General features: G+C 42.6%; 1 protein-coding gene across 1 annotated transcript; it reads right to left on the bottom strand.

Moving 5' to 3' along the window:
• Positions 1-1,724: 1,724 nt before the first annotated feature.
• Positions 1,725-10,937, bottom strand: PRSS58 (serine protease 58). Its single transcript, XM_008248866.5, has 5 exons — positions 10,706-10,937; positions 9,555-9,693; positions 9,090-9,346; positions 5,192-5,331; positions 1,725-5,107 (listed from the first exon to the last, which is right to left on the bottom strand). Exons 1-5 carry the CDS (start codon positions 10,743-10,745, stop codon positions 4,958-4,960), a joined length of 726 nt encoding a protein of 241 aa, XP_008247088.2. The 5' UTR covers positions 10,746-10,937; the 3' UTR covers positions 1,725-4,957.
• Between the last annotated feature and the right edge of the window lie 7,581 nt (positions 10,938-18,518).

The following is an 18,518-nucleotide window of genomic DNA, read 5'->3' as shown; positions in this document are numbered from 1 at the left end:
CATGGTTCTCCAGGCTCTGTGCAGTGGACGGGTTGGGGTCCCACCAGGCTGTCAGGGCTGCGGCTTCCTTATTCTCCCCTTCCTTTCCTTGTCACCCCGTATGTCATCCCTGGCTCTGTTTTCCCACACAAGGGCTCCAGAGAGGAGAGCCTGTGATGCTGGTTTGGCTCAGGGAGGGATGCCCAGACCTTGTCCTCCCTCGTCCATATTCCTGATCTTTCCTAACATACAGTGTGCTGGTGAGAAAGACGGCCGTTCCTTGAAACATGGAACTCGGAGTTTCTTCCTAGAATGCACCTTGTATGGGAAATGGAGAATTTGGGATTAATCTCTTCATAGTTCTGCTTTGTTTTCACCATGACTCTAAATTCTGAATATCAAACTTTGAGCTGCTTGTTACAGATTATGGGGCCTCCTGTGTCAGTTTGCCAACAAGTTTAGCAGAGACCAGAAATGTCCCTAGACTTAGCTGCTTCTGCCGCTCATTTTCTTCCCTGGAGCGCCCAGGGGATCGCGGCTGCTGGGTTTGAGGGGAAGAAGCCAGCAGGATGGCAGCTCTTCCTGCACACTTCCAGGGTATACTCCTCTTTCCTCTCTCCATCTCCCCTCTCCTCCAAGCTCCAGAGGACACGATGGGGAGGCCTGAGCCTGGCACAGAGCCCTGCAGACACGTGCATACCTTTGTGTTCCCTCTTCCTCCAGGAAGGGCAGCTCTGGTTGCAAATATCATCGCCAGGAGAGCCAGAGTCAGAGGTGCCAAGATCAGAGGAGATGGCAGGTCGCAGGCCCTGGGCCCCTGCTGACCGCTTGTGAACACCCACAGCCAGCCTCTCCATGGCTGGAGCCCTGGAGGCACCAGAGCTCTGAACACGCCTTTCCATCACTCCCTGGAGACCTACCAGAGGAATTCTGCTGCGCCGGACCACAAAGTGTGCCTTCCTGTCACTGCTTACCTGACGCCCTGGTGGTGGCACAGTGCAGGGCCCCAAGCAGTCACAACCTGGTGGGTTTTGTCATCTCCTCATCCTTTGGAAAGAAATACTGATCTGGTGTGTGAGTCTCCTGTTTCATACATTACTAAAGTACATCGAAAAATAAAAAAAGTACAACTTTAAAATGTATTATTTCATTATATATGTATATGTATGTATGTATACACTGTGGAATGACCATCACACTCAAGCTAACTAATGTATCCATCACCTCATCTTTTTATGTTTATTGGTGGGAAATCTTTACATCCACCCGATTTATAATACACAATACAGTAGTCTTCATGGTAGCCACTGTGTTGTACATTAGATACTTAGAGCTTATTAATCTTGCATAACTCAAATTTTGTATTCATTAACATCTCCTCATCTCCCCCTCCTTGAACCTATGGCAACCACTATTCTAATCTCTTCTCCTGCTTCTAAGAATTTGACAGTTTTAGGTTCAATATATCACTGAGATAGACCATGCTGTTTGTCTTATATTGTTGCAAATGGCAGCAATACCTTCCTTTCTACAGCTGAATAATGTTCCAGTGCACTCATATGTGTGTATATGTGTGATGGAAATTTAGATCGTGTCCATATCTTGGCTATGGGGAACAATGCTGCAATGAATATCAGGATGCAGTCATCTGTCTAGATGCTAATTTCATTTTTTTGGCTATTTACCCATAAGTGGGAATTCTGGGTTATGTGGTTGTTTTAAGTTTTTTTTTTTCAGTTTTTTTTAACTTTTATTTAACAAATATAAATTTCCAATGTACAGCTTTTGGATTACAGTGGCTTTTCCCCCCCGTATAACTTCCCTCTCACCCGCAACCCTCCCATCTCCTGCTCCCTCTCCCATTCCTTTCACATCAAGATTATGAACCTCTACACTGTTTTCCATAATTGAAAATGTTTTATATGCCTGCTAACAGTGCACAAGTGCTTTCTTTTCTTCACATTCTTGCCAATGCTTGTTATCTTTCTTCTTTTCCTTAATAGCTAATACAGCAGGAGTGAGGTGAGGTGATTTGGATTTGCATTTCCCTAGTGTTTGCAAGGCTGAGCATTGAATTTTTGCAGGGCTTTGTTTGATCTATTTGTACCAATGACAAGTGTACTGCTGAGATAGCAAAAGGTGCCCTGAGGGAATCTAAGAGAACTCTTAGGAGACAGTTCAGTCAGGATATCTGATTGTTCTCTTTCCTGAGGTTAACAATTCATATGGCTTTCTTGAAAGTGTGTGCTGCTCTGCTCTGATCGGCACTGAGAAGGAACAAGATGGGAGGGTGGAGAATTAACTCTTGGGGAGAAGTATCACCTAACGCAATGAGATTTTTTTCAGGGCGAGGCTAGAGTAGGAGAATAATTGTTCTCCATGAGAATTCTCACTAAAATGCTCTTCTTCAGAAGAGTTTAAAAATCACATGGACAGGATGATTTGGTCTGAAGTCTTCCTTCATCTTTCTGAATGTTTGTCTGATGGCTTCATAAACAAAGTGAATAATGGGGTCAAATATGGGTATACCTGTCCTGGATAGCTCAGGCTTACTGTACATCTAACCTGACTACTGCCACTGTTGTAAACCCAATTTGCCAGTGTGAATGCCCAAACTCAGCTCAATATAGAATGGATATATTACAGTCTTCAAGGTGTCCCATCAGCCAGGTGGTAATAGACAGTCCCCTTCCATCACAGAGGAAGTATCTTTGAAATATGAAAAGACACGGGCCGGCGCCGCGGCTCACTAGGCTAATCCTCTGCCTAGCGGCGCCGGCACACCGGGTTCTAGTCCCGGTCGGGGCGCTGGATTCTGTCCCGTTTGCCCCTCTTCCAGGCCAGCTCTCTGCTGTGGCCAGGGAGTGCAGTGGAGGATGGCCCAAGTGCTTGGGCCCTGCACCCCATGGGAGACCAGGAAAAGCACCTGGCTCCTGGCTCCTGCCATCGGATCAGTGTGGTCCGCCGGCCGCAGCGCGCTGGCCGCGGCGGCCATTGGAGGGTGAACCAACGGCAAAGGAAGACCTTTCTCTCTGTCTCTCTCTCTCACTGTCCACTCTGCCTGTCAAAAAAAAAAAAAAATATGAAGACACATTCTGGACTGGGACTTGCTTTGTTGTGGCATCATCACTGTCCTGGCATTCTCAAACTACCAAAATGTCTTATTATTACACACAAAATGCACGTGTTTGCAGCCAAGGAAGTCACCTCCGGTGCTGGCAGTGAGGCCCGTGGGTGGTGCCGATGCTTTAAGTTTATCACCAAAATTAGCTGGCCTTACATGATATCAATATGGTCTTTCTGAAACCAGTACAAACTCAGTCAAGGAAAAGTCTTCAAAGGCGAGATGCCCTACTTAATGCTCTTCATCTCTCCCATAACTAAAATTTCAGTTAACATAATAAGCAAGTCGTAGATCTCACAATTACACTTAATCTTTGCGACACAAAATACCAGCACTGTGGGTTAGGGTTTGTGGGGAGCAATCCGGACTAGACTAAGTTACTGGAATTAAGACTTATTCTATGCATCTGCTCTCCTCTGTGGGGAGCAGCTCGGACTAGACTAAGTTACTGGAATTAAGACTTATTCTATGCATCTGCTCTCCTACAATATGGCGCTGGGAGAGAAGTAAACAGCTTCCGCACAGCTGCCTCCAGTTCAACCAATAAACTGTAGGACTTGATCCTGATTGGAGAGCAGCGTACTCGGCGTGTGGGCAGCCGAGTTGGGATTGGCAGAGGAGGACTATAAAGGAGGAGAGAGACGGCATGCACCGGGAACATCTATAGGGAACATCTAGCTGAAGGAACACCTGTGCAGCCCCCAAGTAGAGCCGGCCGGCGGTGTGCCGCTCCCCTGCGGAAGTGGGGAATGCGGCCAGGGGGAACTGCCCTTCCACGGAGGTGGAAGGGATAGTAGCCAACCCGGGAAGAACCAGCAGCAAACCCGGGGAGGGCCGAGCAGACAAAAGAACAGCGCAGGGTCCTGTGTCGTTCCTCCACGAAGAGGGGGAGCGACAGGGTTGACTCGTCTGGTGATTGCAGAGCCCTTGTGAGAACAGAATTTACTGAGGCTTTGCACGTGCTTCTTTTGAGGACGTCCCTTCTCCCTGCACTGGGCTGAACGTCTCCTGCACTCCATGGGCAGCAGCCACCACCTGAAATCCTTTGTTTCTCTATGTTTAGCCCTCACCCAAAAGAAACTCCTCTTTTAAAAGCGTCAGCTAAAATTCTCTGGTGGGGACTGAAGTTGCAGAAGTAAGGTGAAACTAGGAGGAAGGAAGGAAGAAAAATGCTACAACGACAATCCGGAGGGTGGAATCCTGGGGCAGCTGGATTACAAGTGTGAATACACAGAGCAAACGTGTGTTATGGGAGTCTGTCCTCAACGCCCTGTTTTTGTCCGCTATGTCATAGGCTCCTCAGTTATTAACTGATCATGTCTCAAGCTGGCATCCAGAATCCTGCAAAATGAGTGACAAGAATCTATCTATACCCGTTGAGAGTTGCCTGGACAAGGAAATACCAAGTGCAATACCTCCCACAGTCTCCACCCTTAAATCCTTTCCCCGATCTGTGCTTCTGTGTGGGTCACTCCTTGGCAGACTTCCTTTTCCAAACACATGCATTTAAGTCACCCAAAACACATGTTGTCTAATTTAGTGCAAATAATAGGAGGTTTGGCAGCCAGAACAGCTATGGAGTGGGCTTCCCTCCCCCTGTCCCCACCATATGCCAGTTGTCAATTTGTTAGAATAAAATCCTCACGTCATAAAATGCCACGTCCAAGGAGTTTTGTTTCTCATCTTCATTTACAAAGGAATGTAATGAGCCATGCTCAATCAGCATTCTCTTCAACAGAAGTGAGACAGACACTCATGGTCCAATTTAGTTTAATTCAAGTTGGCACCCACCAAGTTGAATTCTAGGCTGGCCATGACAGGGTGCTGCAGGGCCCAGAATTCCTGCTTGGGAGCTCAGTTGCTGTGGATTGTGTTCCTAATCCAGGTCATGTAGTGAAAGATGTTGGTATAGATGCCAACATCAGCTCTCAAAATACATCCATCTGCGTAAGTCAGGATTCCATGAAGTACCCCATTGCAGACTGCGGGGGCAGCTGAGACTTCCTGCCAGGAAATTGGAAAGTAGATCACCTTTCTGGCAAAAGGTAGGAGGAACAAAAGGAGGACATCAAGGAACGGGGCTGTTACCTTGCAGGGCAGCCTCCTTCCTGGCACAATGCCCACACAAAACATGCCTTCCGTGATCTTGTGAGACTTATAGGCATCGCGACACTCCGATTTGGAGATAACCGAGACGTTCACGTTCTGCAGCGAGTCAGGCTCCTTGGCTATAAGAAGAAGAGAAATTGACCTTCTTTAAGAATTCTCTTAGGGAACAAATCTTCCCTGTCTCCTTGTTTTCCTTCTTTTGTCAGAAAGGAAAAGAGACCAGACACAGAGAAAGATCAGAACCGGCAGTTAGGACACGCAGGACACTGGAGGTTATCAGATTAGCAATTTCTTAGGATACCAGTGTCCGTTTCCTTACGAAAGTCATTAAAGTTGTTGAAGTTATATGTAAACATGAGACGTTCCTGAAAGAACATGAAACAAATTGCTTCGATTTTTTCCAGTCATTTACACATTTAAAGACTTTCCTTTGACATGGAAGTCAGAGTTTGAAGGAAATTGGAGATATCCAACTTAGCTTTTCATTTCTTAGGTCAAAAATATAAGTATTCATTTAAAAAATCTCAAAAATCAATTTTCTTAAGACTGTGTAACTAGTAAGTGGCAAAAAACTACAATTTAAAATTGAGTGTACTGGGGCAGGCATTTGGCACAGTAGTTAAACTGTCACTTGGGACACTTTCATCCCATATCAGAGTGCCTGGGGTTGAATCCACTCCTGACTCCAGCTTCCTGCTGATGAAAACCAGGAGAGGCAGCAGATGGTAGTTCAAGGACTTAGAACCTGCTGCCTCCATGAGAGACCTGGATTCAGTTCCTGGCTCCTGGTTCCAGCCTGGCCCAGCCTTCCTGTCGTAGGCATTGTGGAGTGGACTTCTTTCTCCTTCTTTCTCTCTGTGTGCCTCTCTGCCTTTCAAATCAATAAATAAAATAAAACTTTTTTAAAAAGTTGAGTATCTGATTCCTAATTTAAATTCTTTCCTTGGTATGGTCTAAAAATACTGTGAACTGTGTATATCCATGAAAAGTTTCAAATGGCAGATATTCCATTCTGAAAGAAAATGGAGAAAACAAGAACCAAGTTGCATCAATAATGTTGTGTCATTTTGTTTTCTCTACTGAAGGTGTGTGTTTATTTTAACATATTATTATTCATTTATTTATATTTTATTTATTTATATAAATATACATTATATAATGTATAAAATATATATTATTTATATATAAATATAATTATATATAATTATATATTATTTACAAAATATATTAAGTAATATATTTTATATATTATTTATATATAAATATATATTTATATATTTATTTTCTAATCCAGAAATAATTTCATAATTCTACATTTCTTTAGGCAGTAGTTCTTTAGGAAATGTTTATTTAACTGAACCAGATCAAAATAAGTTGTGATTTTTTTATAGCCACATCTCTTTTTGACTCAAGTGGCATAACCCAGAGGAACCAAACATTGCTAAGTAGAAAAACAAAACAAAGCAAAAAAAATTAAATGACCTACAAAGGACAAATAATTTCTACTTCTTGATGTAATAAAGAAAATGTACCCCCCAAGTTCTGAAGCCTTAGCTAAATAGTAGTTAACAAAAAATTGGCAAAGTGTAGAACTGCCCTGGCTGCTATAGAAAGTAGAGAGGGATGGATCTAAAAGGCTGATGAAAAATCAGTCTCTTTTCCATACAATGGTGTCAGTTGTGTGATGAATGACACTTGCATACTCAAATAAACTTACTCATGAATAAAGTTGCACTCATAAATCTTCATAAGGAACACATCATTATTCTATCTTGGTGATAGCTAATCAACTTCTCTCCCCTAATACTCACTATTAACAATTGACAGCTACAGGCAGTTAATTAGGGATTGTATAAGCACTTTGAGATGAGGTGGCAGGCAGACAGGGACTTAGAAAGCAAAGCTATCTTATGTTGCTCAAAGTCTGTTCATGAGATTTGCAATTAGAGACATAGGAGAAAGCTTAGTATCTTGTTAAATATTTTCAAATTATATATAGAAAACTTTACTAGCAATGATAATGGTAATCTCTTGTCAGTTTTAAGATTTATTTATTTGTATTTAAAAGACAAAATGACAGAGAAAGAAGGAGAGACACTCAGAGTGAAAGCATCCATCTGCTGGTTCCCTCTCTAAATGTCCTGGACTGGATCCGGTTGAAGTCAGGAGCCTAGAACGACATCTGGGTCTCTCACATGGGTGACAGGGGCCCAACTGCCTGGGCCACCTTCTGCTGCCTGCCATATGCAATAGCAGGAAGTTGGATCAGACGCAGAGCAGTCAGGACACAAACAAGTGCCCAGTTGTCTGTTTTCTGAATAAATAAATAATGTGGAGTGTGTTGACTCAAAACTCTTGGGGTTTGGCTTGGCAGTTCAGACGCGGCTTGGCATGCCCATGTCCCCTGCGGGCGTGCTTGGGTTGAGTCCTGGCTCTGTCCTGTCTCCAGCTTCCTTCTAATGCAGGCACGGGGTGCAGCAGGTGGTTGCTGTGTAGTTTGCTCCCTAACACTCATGGGGGAGACCCAGACTCGTTCCCAGGTTTGGCTTCATTCTTGCTCAGTCCTGGCTGCTGTGGGTATTTAGGGAAGTGAATCAGTGAATGGGAGCATACTTTCTTTTTCTCTCCTTCAAAAACACATACACACAAGCATATAGAGTTTTAAAATGTTTGTTTCAAAAATATTTTTCCTCTGCTTTTAACTAGGTATCCCTGCTGCAATCTTTCAAAAGGCAATTCTGATTTAACACAATAGTATGTATTTCTTAGGTGTAGTAAGTTAATATTTATTTCTTGATTCTTATGGGCTTTTAGCTGATTTATTGCTTGAAATCGCTTGAAAACACCTGATATAGCATTGCGTCTCATTTGAGAGTCAAGGAAAGTGATGCCCCAGCTGAAAATAACCTGGTGTCTCACAGCAAACTAGTAACAGAATACAAAAGGCTTGTTTCCACTGGAACCACTTCCAACATCCACGGAATCAAAGAAGACAGAAAGCTACTATGGGGAAACACATTCGAAGGTTTCTCTCAATGGTGCACAAGAAAAGAGAAAACAGATGAGAAAGGTGATTGAAGATATTAGAAGACAGCCTTGCTGGGTGGAATTTCAGAAGCTAAGAGTACAGAAGATTGGGGCTGGTCTTGTGCTGTACTGAATTAAGCTGCTGCTTGCGACGCTGGCATCCCAAATGGGTGCTGGTCGAGTCCTTACTGTTCCACTCTCTGTGCCTGGAAAAGCAGTGGAAGATGGCCCAACTGTTTGGGTTCCATACCCACATGGGAGACCCGGATGAAACTCCTGGTTCCTGGCTTTGGCCTGGCACAGCACTGGCCATTGCAGCTGCTGGGGGAGTGAACCAGCAAATGGAAGACTCTATAACTCTGCCTTTACGTAAATAAATCTTTTTAAAAATGAGTTCAGGGCCGGCGCCGCGGCTCACTAGGCTAATCCTCTGCCTTGCGGCGCCGGCACACCAGGTTCTAGTCCCAGTCGGGGTGCCGGATTCTGTCCCGGTTGCCCCTCTTCCAGGCCAGCTCTCTGCTGTGGCCCAGGAGTGCAGTGGAGGATGGCCCAAGTACTTGGGCCCTGCACCCCATGGGAGACCAGGAGAAGTACCTGGCTCCTGCCATCGGATCAGCGCAGTGCACCAGCTGCAGCGCGCCGGCCGCGGCGGCCATTGGAGGGTGAACCAACGGCAAAAGGAAGACCTTTCTCTCTGTCTCTCTCTCTCACTGTCCACTCTGCCTGTCAAAAAAATAAATAAATAAAAAATAAAAATAAAAAAATGAGTTCAGAAGACACTAGAAGCATGTTTCAATTCTGGGAAACATCATCTCAAAGTCAACAGACACATGGAACACCTTGCACTCACATTCGTCACATATGTTGTAGGCCCAGGTGGAGACAGTGCACATGGTATTCACAGGGGCAAGTCGGTAGGGCAAGTTGACCACGTTCACATAATCACTGGGTTCAATCACTCTGTTCAGCTTGATCAACATGAGGTCATAGTCAGAAGAAGAAACTGAGAAATATGGGTGGTGGATCATCTTCTCATAGCCAACGACTTGCACATCACTTTCTTCCGTGTCTGCTGGGATTGTAAGCCCCAACATCACCTGAAGCTTCCTGGAACAACATGGATGTTCAGAGGAATCTTTGTAGATGGCATCTTCATTGTCATGGCTCTTCACCCTCCCAACAGACGTTTTCTCTGCCACTGGGTGTCCCCCCAAAAGTGTTCTGAATCCCCTGTAATTGGGAGATGGCTGCAGGCAAGGGTCAAGTGTGTGTCCCACCTGTGAACTCAGAGTGGCTTTGAAGGCTTAAGACTCACGGTAGGTTGCAGTGTGCGGCTGTGAGCACCCAAAGTGGGTGGATCAGGACCCCGGTGCAGGGCAAGTAGTCAGACTTCAAGTAGACCAAGTAGGGTGGAGTGAAGCCAGTTGTATAATCTGGATTAAAGGCAAAGGAAACTGGAAAGAGAGGCAGAGACAAGACATTGTGAGATTTTTCAGTAATCACTAGAAAAAACAAAGGAAATATTTTAATTTAATTCCCTCTCTCTTCTCTAGCACTTTTATCTAAAAACTAAATCTATAAAAGGACTTACTTCACTGTCTTCGTAGAACATGAAGAAAGTGATGTTTACTCCTTGAAGTTTGGCAATAAATATTCTTCAAATTGAAACACAAGGTTTCTTAAATACCTTCCACAATTCCGTGAATAGTGTGGTAAATCCACTCATTTTTTAAAAATTTTACAACTTTAAAATATTTTAAATAGTCTTATACTTTCTCGGGGCTGGTGCTGTGGCACAGTGGGTTAATTATCCACTTGCAGCACTGGCATCCCATATGGGCGCCAGTTCTAATCCCGGCTGCTCCTCTTCTGATCCAGCTCTCTGTGATGGCCTGGGAAAGCAGCAGAAGATGGCCCAAGTCCTTGAACCCCTGTGCCCATGTGGGAGACCTGGAAGAGGCTCTGGCTCCTGGCTTCAGGTCGGTGCAGCTCTGGCCGTTGTAGCCATTTGGGGAATGAACCAGCGATGGAAGACCTTTCTCTCTGTCTCTCCCTCTCACTGTCTGTAACTCTACCTCTCAAATAAATAAATAAAAAATCTTTAAAAAAAGCTCTTATACTTTCTCCCAACAACAACGTATGCTGGAATGATATAAGTGTCATTATAAGAATAATAAAATGCTAATGAAATCTAAGAAGGGAAACCATCCATTCACTCTGCAAATAAAACAAGGAACACCCAGCGTCCACGGCTCTCCTAAAAGCCCGCACATGCCATCAAGCTGAGGAGAGTCAGGTAGGCAGTGTCACAGGAGCAAATACGGCAGGGACAGTGACAGTGGCAAGGGGCAGAGAACCAACCCCACACTTGAAGTCTGGGGCGGGGTCTCCTGTCTTGATACATCTGCCACGCTTTCCCCAGGATTTCTATTTGGGGAGGAAAGAGACCAATGTGCAGACACTCACCAGGCAGGTTCAAGAGAGCCCAGAGGAGGATATACTTCATGATGATGTCTTTCCAAGGGATGTGGTTCAGCTCAGGATCTCTTGAAGTGTGTGGAGAAGGCAGAGAAAGAAACCAAATGAGAAAAATCAAGAAGGAGTCCTAGAGCTGGAAAAATATATATCTGCTGATTTCTTCACTGGTGGGACCGCTCCAGCAAAGGTGTCGTTCAGTCGGATGATGGGGCGGTGTCATCTGTCAGAGAAACAAGAACAGAGGTCAGAGGTCAGTGATACAGGAGATAACGGTTCTAGAATTCAGAGCAAAAAATGACTTAACCTGAGAGTTGAAGTTTGCTGAGTCTCCACAGCACCCCTGTCTCTGGTCTCCCCCTTGTCGAACCCTGAGGGAGGTCCCTCTCTGAGCTACATGTAGGGTACTGACCGCTCCCACCTCTGTGATGCTAGCCCCCACTTGTGTGACACTGCTGTTCATCTCCAGTGGACAGAGCCCAGCCTGCTGGCGCTGACTTTGCTCTCTCTTTGCCTGACATCAACTTCTCTTTTAAATGTGTTGGTCCCTTCACGTCACTACTCATCCTTTATTTAAACCAACCACCCAATAGTGTATATTGTGTGTCTTACTTGTATTAAGACCTGCTTTTGCTGCTGGAGAGGTCTACAGTTAAAGACTACACTCCTTCCTCTCAGAGCTTTTAGACCAGTGGGAGTGATAGGTACACAAGTAGACACTTAGAAAAGAAACCAATCAGAAGTAAAAATTGAGGTATGCCACAGAATAGGTGAAAATAGATTCAAAACACGTGTCTGCTCAAGAATTTATATCTAAAATGTATAAAGAAACCTAAAACTCAGTAATAAGAAGGCAAAGCCAATTTAAAAGTGCCTCCCAGAGCAGAGCATACATCTTACCAACTCCATTAGTCTGCTTGGGTTGCTACATAAGATACCATCGTCTGAGTGACGTAAACTACAGCATCTGTTTTCTCACAGTTCTGGGGGCCGGAAGCCCATGATAAGGGGTTGGAAATTCAGCTTCTGATGATGACTCTCTTCCTGGGTTGTTGGCAGCCAACTTCTTGCTATGTCCTCATATGACATTTCCTCTGGCAGGCAGAAACACACACACACTACTCCTGACCCTAGGTCAAATGCTGGAAGTGATCCTGAAAAAGAAGAGTTCTGAAATAACTACTGCTGGGAATCACACAAGTGACTGACTTGAAGACTACCTGATTCTCAGTGAGTGCTGAAGACAGACTTTAAGAACTGTAAATGCCGGACACCCCAAGCCAAGATTATGAAGATTATGAAGATGATGAAATGGAAGAAATGCAAGATATGGATTTCAAAAAATTTATGATAAGAACATTTAGAAGTTTTCAAAAACAAATGCTTAAGCTACAGAAATCCTTACTCGACAGGATAGAAAATCTCTCTCGTGAAAATGAAATCTTAAGGAGGAATCAAAATGAAACACAGAAACTAGTAGAACAGGAAAATGTGATAGTGAAGATAAGTCAAAATGAAATGAAGAATTCAATAGATCAAATGCCAAACACATTAGAGAGCCTTAAAAACAGAGTCAGTGAAGCAGAAGAGAGAATATCGGACTTAGAAGACAGAGCACAGGAAAGTATACAGTCAAACCAAAGGAAAGAAGAGGATATTAGAAATCTAAAAAATATTGTTGGGAATCTACAGGATACTATTAAAAAACCCAACATTCGGGTTCTAGGAGTTCCTGAAGGCATAGAGAGGGAGAAAGGATTAGAAGGCCTTTTTAGTGAGATACTTGCAGAGAACTTCCTGGGTTTGGAGAAGGACAGAGACATCCTAGTACAGGAAGCTCGTAGAACCCCTAGTAAATATGACCAAAAGAGATCCTCACCATGACACGTGGTAATTAAACTTACCACAGTGAAACATAAAGAAAAGATCCTAAAATGTGCAAGAGAGAAACGTCAGATTACTCTCAGAGGATCTCCAATTAGACTCACAGCAGACTTCTCATCAGAAACACTACAGGCTAGGAGGCAATGGTGAGACATAGCCCAGGTACTAAGTGATAAAAACTGCCAGCCCAGAATATTATATCCTGCAAAGCTATCATTTGTGAATGAAGGTGAAATAAAGACTTTTCATAGCAAACAGAAATTGAAAGAATTTGTCGCCACTCATCCAGCCCTGCAAAAGATGCTTAAAGATGTGTTACACAGAGAAACACAGAAACATGGTCATCAATATGAAAGAAGGTAAAGGAAGGAAACCTCACAGCAAAAGATCACAGGAAGTTCAAAGCATATATTTCAAAATATCTTTGGCAAATGCCAGGGCAAAGTTACTACTTATCAATAGTCACATTGAACATTAATGGCCTGAACTGTTCAGTTAAAAGACACAGATTTGCTGAATGGGTTAAGGAACAAAACTCATCTATTTGCTGCTTACAAGAAACACATCTTTCCAACAAAGATTCATGCAGACTGAAAGTGAAAGGCTGGGAAAAGATACACCATGCCAACTCAAATGAAAAAAAGAGTGGGTGTAGCCATCTGAATATCAGACAAAATAAACTTTACCACAAAAACTGTGAAGAGAGACAAAGAGGGGCACTATATAATGATTAAGAGATCAATTCAACAGGAAGATGTAACAATTATAAATGTATATGCGCCTAATTACAGAGCACCAGTTTATTTAAAAGATTTGCTAAGGGTCATAGTCAAAGTGGAAGTTCTCTCCTCCCTTCAGAGAAAGGTACCTCCTTCTTTGATGGCCCATTCTTTCCACTGGGATCTTACTCACAGAGATATTTCATTTAGGTCTTCTTTTTTTTCCCAGGGTGTCTTGGCTTTCCATGCCTAAAATACTCTCATGGGCTCTTCAGCCAGATCCGAATGCCTTAAGGGCTGATTCTGAGGCCAGAGTGCTATTTAGGACATCTGCCATTCTATGAGTCTGCTGTGTATCTCGCTTGCCATGATGGATCGTTCTCTCCCTTTTTGATTCTATCAGTTAGTATTAGCAGACATTAGTCTTTTTTGTTTGATCCCTTTGACTCTTAGACCTATCAGTGTGATCAATTGTGAACTGAAATTGATCACTTGGACTAGTGAGATGGAATTGGTACCTGCCACCTTGATGGGATTGAATTGGGATCCCCTGGCATGATTCTAACTCCACCATTTGGGGCAAGTCCTATTGAGCATGTCCCAAATTGTACATCTCTTCCTCTCTTATTCCCACTCTTATACTTAACAGGGATCACCTTTCCATTAAAATTTAAACACCTAAGAATAATTCTGTGTTAATCACAGAGTTCAACCAATAGTACTCAAACAAAACAAAGAAAAACTACTAAAATGGATAAAGTATTACATTGAACATCAACAGTCAGGACAAGAGCTAATCAAGTCACTGTTTCTCATAGTGTCCATTTCACTTCAACAGGTTTCCCCTTTGGTGCTCAGTTAGTCAGGGAGAACATATGACATTTGTCCCTTTGGGGCTGGCTTATTTCACTCAGCATGATGTTTTCCAGACTCCTCCATCTTGTTGCAAATGACCAGATTTCGTTGTTTTTGACTGCTGTATAGTATTCTATAGAGTACATGTCCCATAATTTCTTTATCCAGTCTACTGTTGATGGGCATTTGGGTTGGTTCCAGGTCTTAGCTATTGTGAATGGAGCTGCAATAAACATTAATGTGCAGACTGCTTTTTTGTTTGCCTATTTAATTTCCTTTGGGTAAATTCCAAGGAGTGGTATGGCTGGGTTGAATGGTATGGTTATATTCAGGTTTCTGAGGACTCTCCAGACTGACTTCCATAGTGGCTTAACCAATTTGCATTCCCCCCAACAGTGGGTTAGTGTCCCTTTTTCCCCACATCCTCACCAGCATCTGTTGTTGGTAGATTTCTGAATGTGAGCCATTCTAACTGGGGTGAGGTGAAACCTCATTGTGGTTTTGATTTGCATTTCCCTGTTTGCTAGTGATCTTGAAGTGAAATGGACACAGTGACTTGATCAGCCCTTGTCCTGACTGTTGATGTACAATTTAATACTTTATCCCTTTTAGTATTTTTTGTTCTAGTTAATACTATTGGTTGAACTCTGTAATCAGCACACAATTATTCCTAGGTGTTTAAATTTAACTGAAAAGTGATCCCTGTTAAGTATAAGAGTGGGAATAAGAGAGTGGGGAGATGTACAATTTGGGACATGCTCAATCGGACTTGCCCCAAATGGTAGAGTTAGAAATGTGCCAGGGGATTCCAATACAATCCCATCAAGGTTGCATGTACCAATGCCATTTCACTAGTCCAAGTGATCAATCACACTGATAGGTCTAAGAGTCAAAGGGATCACACAAACAAGACTAGTGTCTGCTAATACTATCTGATAGAATAAAAAAGGGAGAGAATGATCCTACATGGGAAACGGGATACACAGCAGACTCATAGAATGGCAGATGTCCTAAATAGCACTCTGGCCTCAGAATCAGCCCTTAAGGCATTCGGATCTGGCTGAAGAGCCCATGAGAGTATTTTAGGCATGGAAAGCCAAAATACTCTGGAGAAAAAAAAAAGAAGAAGACCTAAATGAAATATCTCTGTGAGTGAGAACCTAGTGGAAAGAACAGGCCATCAAAGAAGGAGATATCTTTTTCTGAAGGGAGGAGAGAACTTCCACTTTGACCATGGCCTTGTCTAAATAAGATCAAAGTTGGCAAACTCAAAAGTCTTCCATAGCCTTGGTAACTCATGACTAGAGCCTAGGGAGATTACTGATGCCATAAACAAGAGTGTCAATTTGTTAAGTCAACAACAGGAGTCACTGTGTACTTACTCCTCATGTAGGATCTCTGTCCTTAATGTGCTGTCCAATGTGAATTCTATAACTAGTACTGAAACAGTATTTTACACTTTATGTTCTATGTGGGTGCAAACTGATGAAATCTTTACTTAATATATACTAAATTGATCTTCTGTATATAAAGATAATTGAAAATGAATCTTGATGTGAATGGAATGGGAGAGGGAGTGTGAGATGGAGGGTTGCGGGTGGGAGGGAAGTTATGGGGGTGGGTGGAAAACCATAGTAATCCACAAACTGTACTTTGGAAATATATATTTACTAAATAAAAGTTAAAAAAAAAGAAAGAGTCCATAAAAAAAGAACTGTAAATGATCAGTTGAGCCTTTTTATTGAAAAAATAACTCTTTCATAATTGCAGATTTGACCCTTTAAGAGGGCACTGGCACACTAGACAGTGTATCAGCGGGAGGAAACAAAGGGAATGGGCATAAGTCTGTGAGAGAAGACCACAGAGGTGTTTGTAGTTTGGAAAGAGACCTAAAAGGAAAAGATGCACATATTCCATTAATTTACCTGCATATATGGATTTGAGAACCAATATGATCTGGTGTATGTGCCAGTTATGCCAATACCTATTTATTTATGTATTTATTTTGCTTTAGAAAAAGAGGATAAACATCCAGGCTAAGAGGATATCCAAGAACCAACCTGTTATAAGTCTGCAGACACTCTGAGTTTGCTTCCTTCCCCATGGGATGGAACTCCAAACGTCTTTTTCTTTCCACAGTATGTTTTACATGTTTTCCCATCTCACTGACTCTCTGTCCATTTTGGCTTTTTAAAAAATTTTCATTTTATTTGAAAGGCAGAGAAAAAGAGACAGAGATCATCCATCCATCTATTGATTCATTTCTTTTTTTATTTGTATTTATTGACAAACAAAAATTATACATATTTATGGGGTACAATATAGTATTTTGATGCATGCATACATTTTAATGATCAAATTAGGATAATTAGCATCCATTGGTTCATATACTCAAGATTTCTTTGTAATGTGAACATTGAGAAGTCTTTCTTCTAGTTATTTAAAAAAGTGCCATATGTTATTGTTAAATATTGTTACCGTACTGTGCAATAGAACACCAATAGGATTGTTTTTAACATAAAGAAAATACCTTTTAATTCAATAAAAGCAAACCTTTCTGAGGTTTAATTTATATTTTTTGCGAAAAGTAACTTTGAAGAAGAACCCAAGAAAGGTGTATCTTTTGCAAGCCCTTAGACATTACTATAGCTTATGAGACATAGATATTTCACTTTATACATTAAAACAAGATAGATCTTTGCAAACAATTTTAGTAATTTTAGTATTAACTCTCATGATCCAACTCTTTGAGGACAGAGGTCCTGCATGGGAAGTTAGTGCATAGTGACTCCTGCTGTTTATTTAACAACTAACACTCTTATGTACAATGTCAGTGATAACCCAAGGCTCTTCACATGAGCTGCCTTGACTGTGGAAGCCTTTTGAGTCCACAAACTCTGTCAAGTATTTAGACAAGGCCATATGCAAAGTGGAAGTTCTCTCCTCCCTTCAGAGAAAAGAACTCCTTCTTTGATGACCACTTCTTTCTGTTGGGGTCTCATTCACAGAGATCGTTCATGTGGGGCATTTTATGCCACAGTGTCTTGGCTTTCCATGCTTGAAGTGTGTGCATGGTTTTTTCTGTAGACCAGAATACCTTGAGTGCTGATTCTGAGGTCAGAGTGCTATTTAAAGTGACCGTCATTCTATGAGTCTGCTTGCAGTAGCCAGAGCTGAACCAGGGCCGAAGCCAAGAGCCTCTAACTCAATCCAAGTTCCTCATTTAGGGGGTGGAAACCAAAGCATTTGAGACTGTTAGGGTGCATATCAACAGAAAACTGGATTGGCAGTAGCTGCAACAAACACCAAGCACTCTGATATGGGAGCTGGATGTTCCAAGTGGCAAATTAACTTCTGTGCCACTTGTGTGTTCTCTTTTGCCTTTTTAGCAGAGGACCCCCATGTCACATTGCCCCTTTCCTGCCTGTTTCTCCATGGTCCCCCATGTGACACTCTGAACCCCAACGTCTAGGTCACTAGAGTCTGTTTAACTCTACTGCAGCTGTGTTGGCCAGTGGACTGGGATATTCTGTGTTTCCCGACCCTGTGTCAGTGTGAGAAAAACGCTGAGCACCTGCCACAGCTCTTCTCAGGAGCAAAGCGTCTTTCCAAAGCCTGAAGCAGCTACCCATAAGTACTGGACTGCAGGTAGCATCTGAGTTCCACATCTTTTTCTCCAGTTTCCTTCCAGCTAGAAATGACTGCCTCCATGCCCTTCAAGGATCTCAAAAATGGCATACCGCACATCTCCTGATATGCAACTATGATCTCCCCCTTTTGCACACAAAATCACTGGTTCTTCTCAGATTATCTTTGGAGATTACTGTTTGCCCAGTTGCCCAAGTCAGAAACTTGGGCATTACCGCTGATGTCTCCCATTCTTTTTCTTCTCACAGTTGTTACATCAGAGTCTTGTGGGTTCTGCTTCCTCGGCAGCTCTCAACTCAGAAGTCTGATGATGTTTTATTTCCCATAATGGCTTTAATGACATGCTATTCAATGTCTACAAGAGGAGAATCCAAATTCCTTTGTAGAGTAGGTCAGCCCTTCTCTGCATGTAACCTTTGCCCACACACATAAAACATGTTTATTAAAGCTTTTTTCTGCACCTGTGGATGTTTTTTCCCTCAATTATTGTTTATTTGCATATATTTTCCAGAACATGCTACACTTTTATATACTTTTCTATCCTCCCATAGTTTATCCACCTCTTTTTAAAAGAGATTCATTTATTTATTTGAAAATCAGAGTTACATAGAGAGAGAAGGAGAGGCAGAGAGAGATTTCCCATCCACTGGTTCACTCCCCAATTGACTGCAGTGGCTGGAGCTGCACCAATCTGAAGA

The sequence above is a fragment of the Oryctolagus cuniculus genome, chromosome 3, assembly GCF_051225735.1.
Source record: "Oryctolagus cuniculus isolate XC-2025 breed Fujian yellow rabbit chromosome 3, ASM5122573v1, whole genome shotgun sequence".
NCBI lineage: Eukaryota > Metazoa > Chordata > Mammalia > Lagomorpha > Leporidae > Oryctolagus > Oryctolagus cuniculus.
Note: the sequence above shows the minus strand (reverse complement) of the source record. Positions and strands in the feature narration are given on the sequence as shown.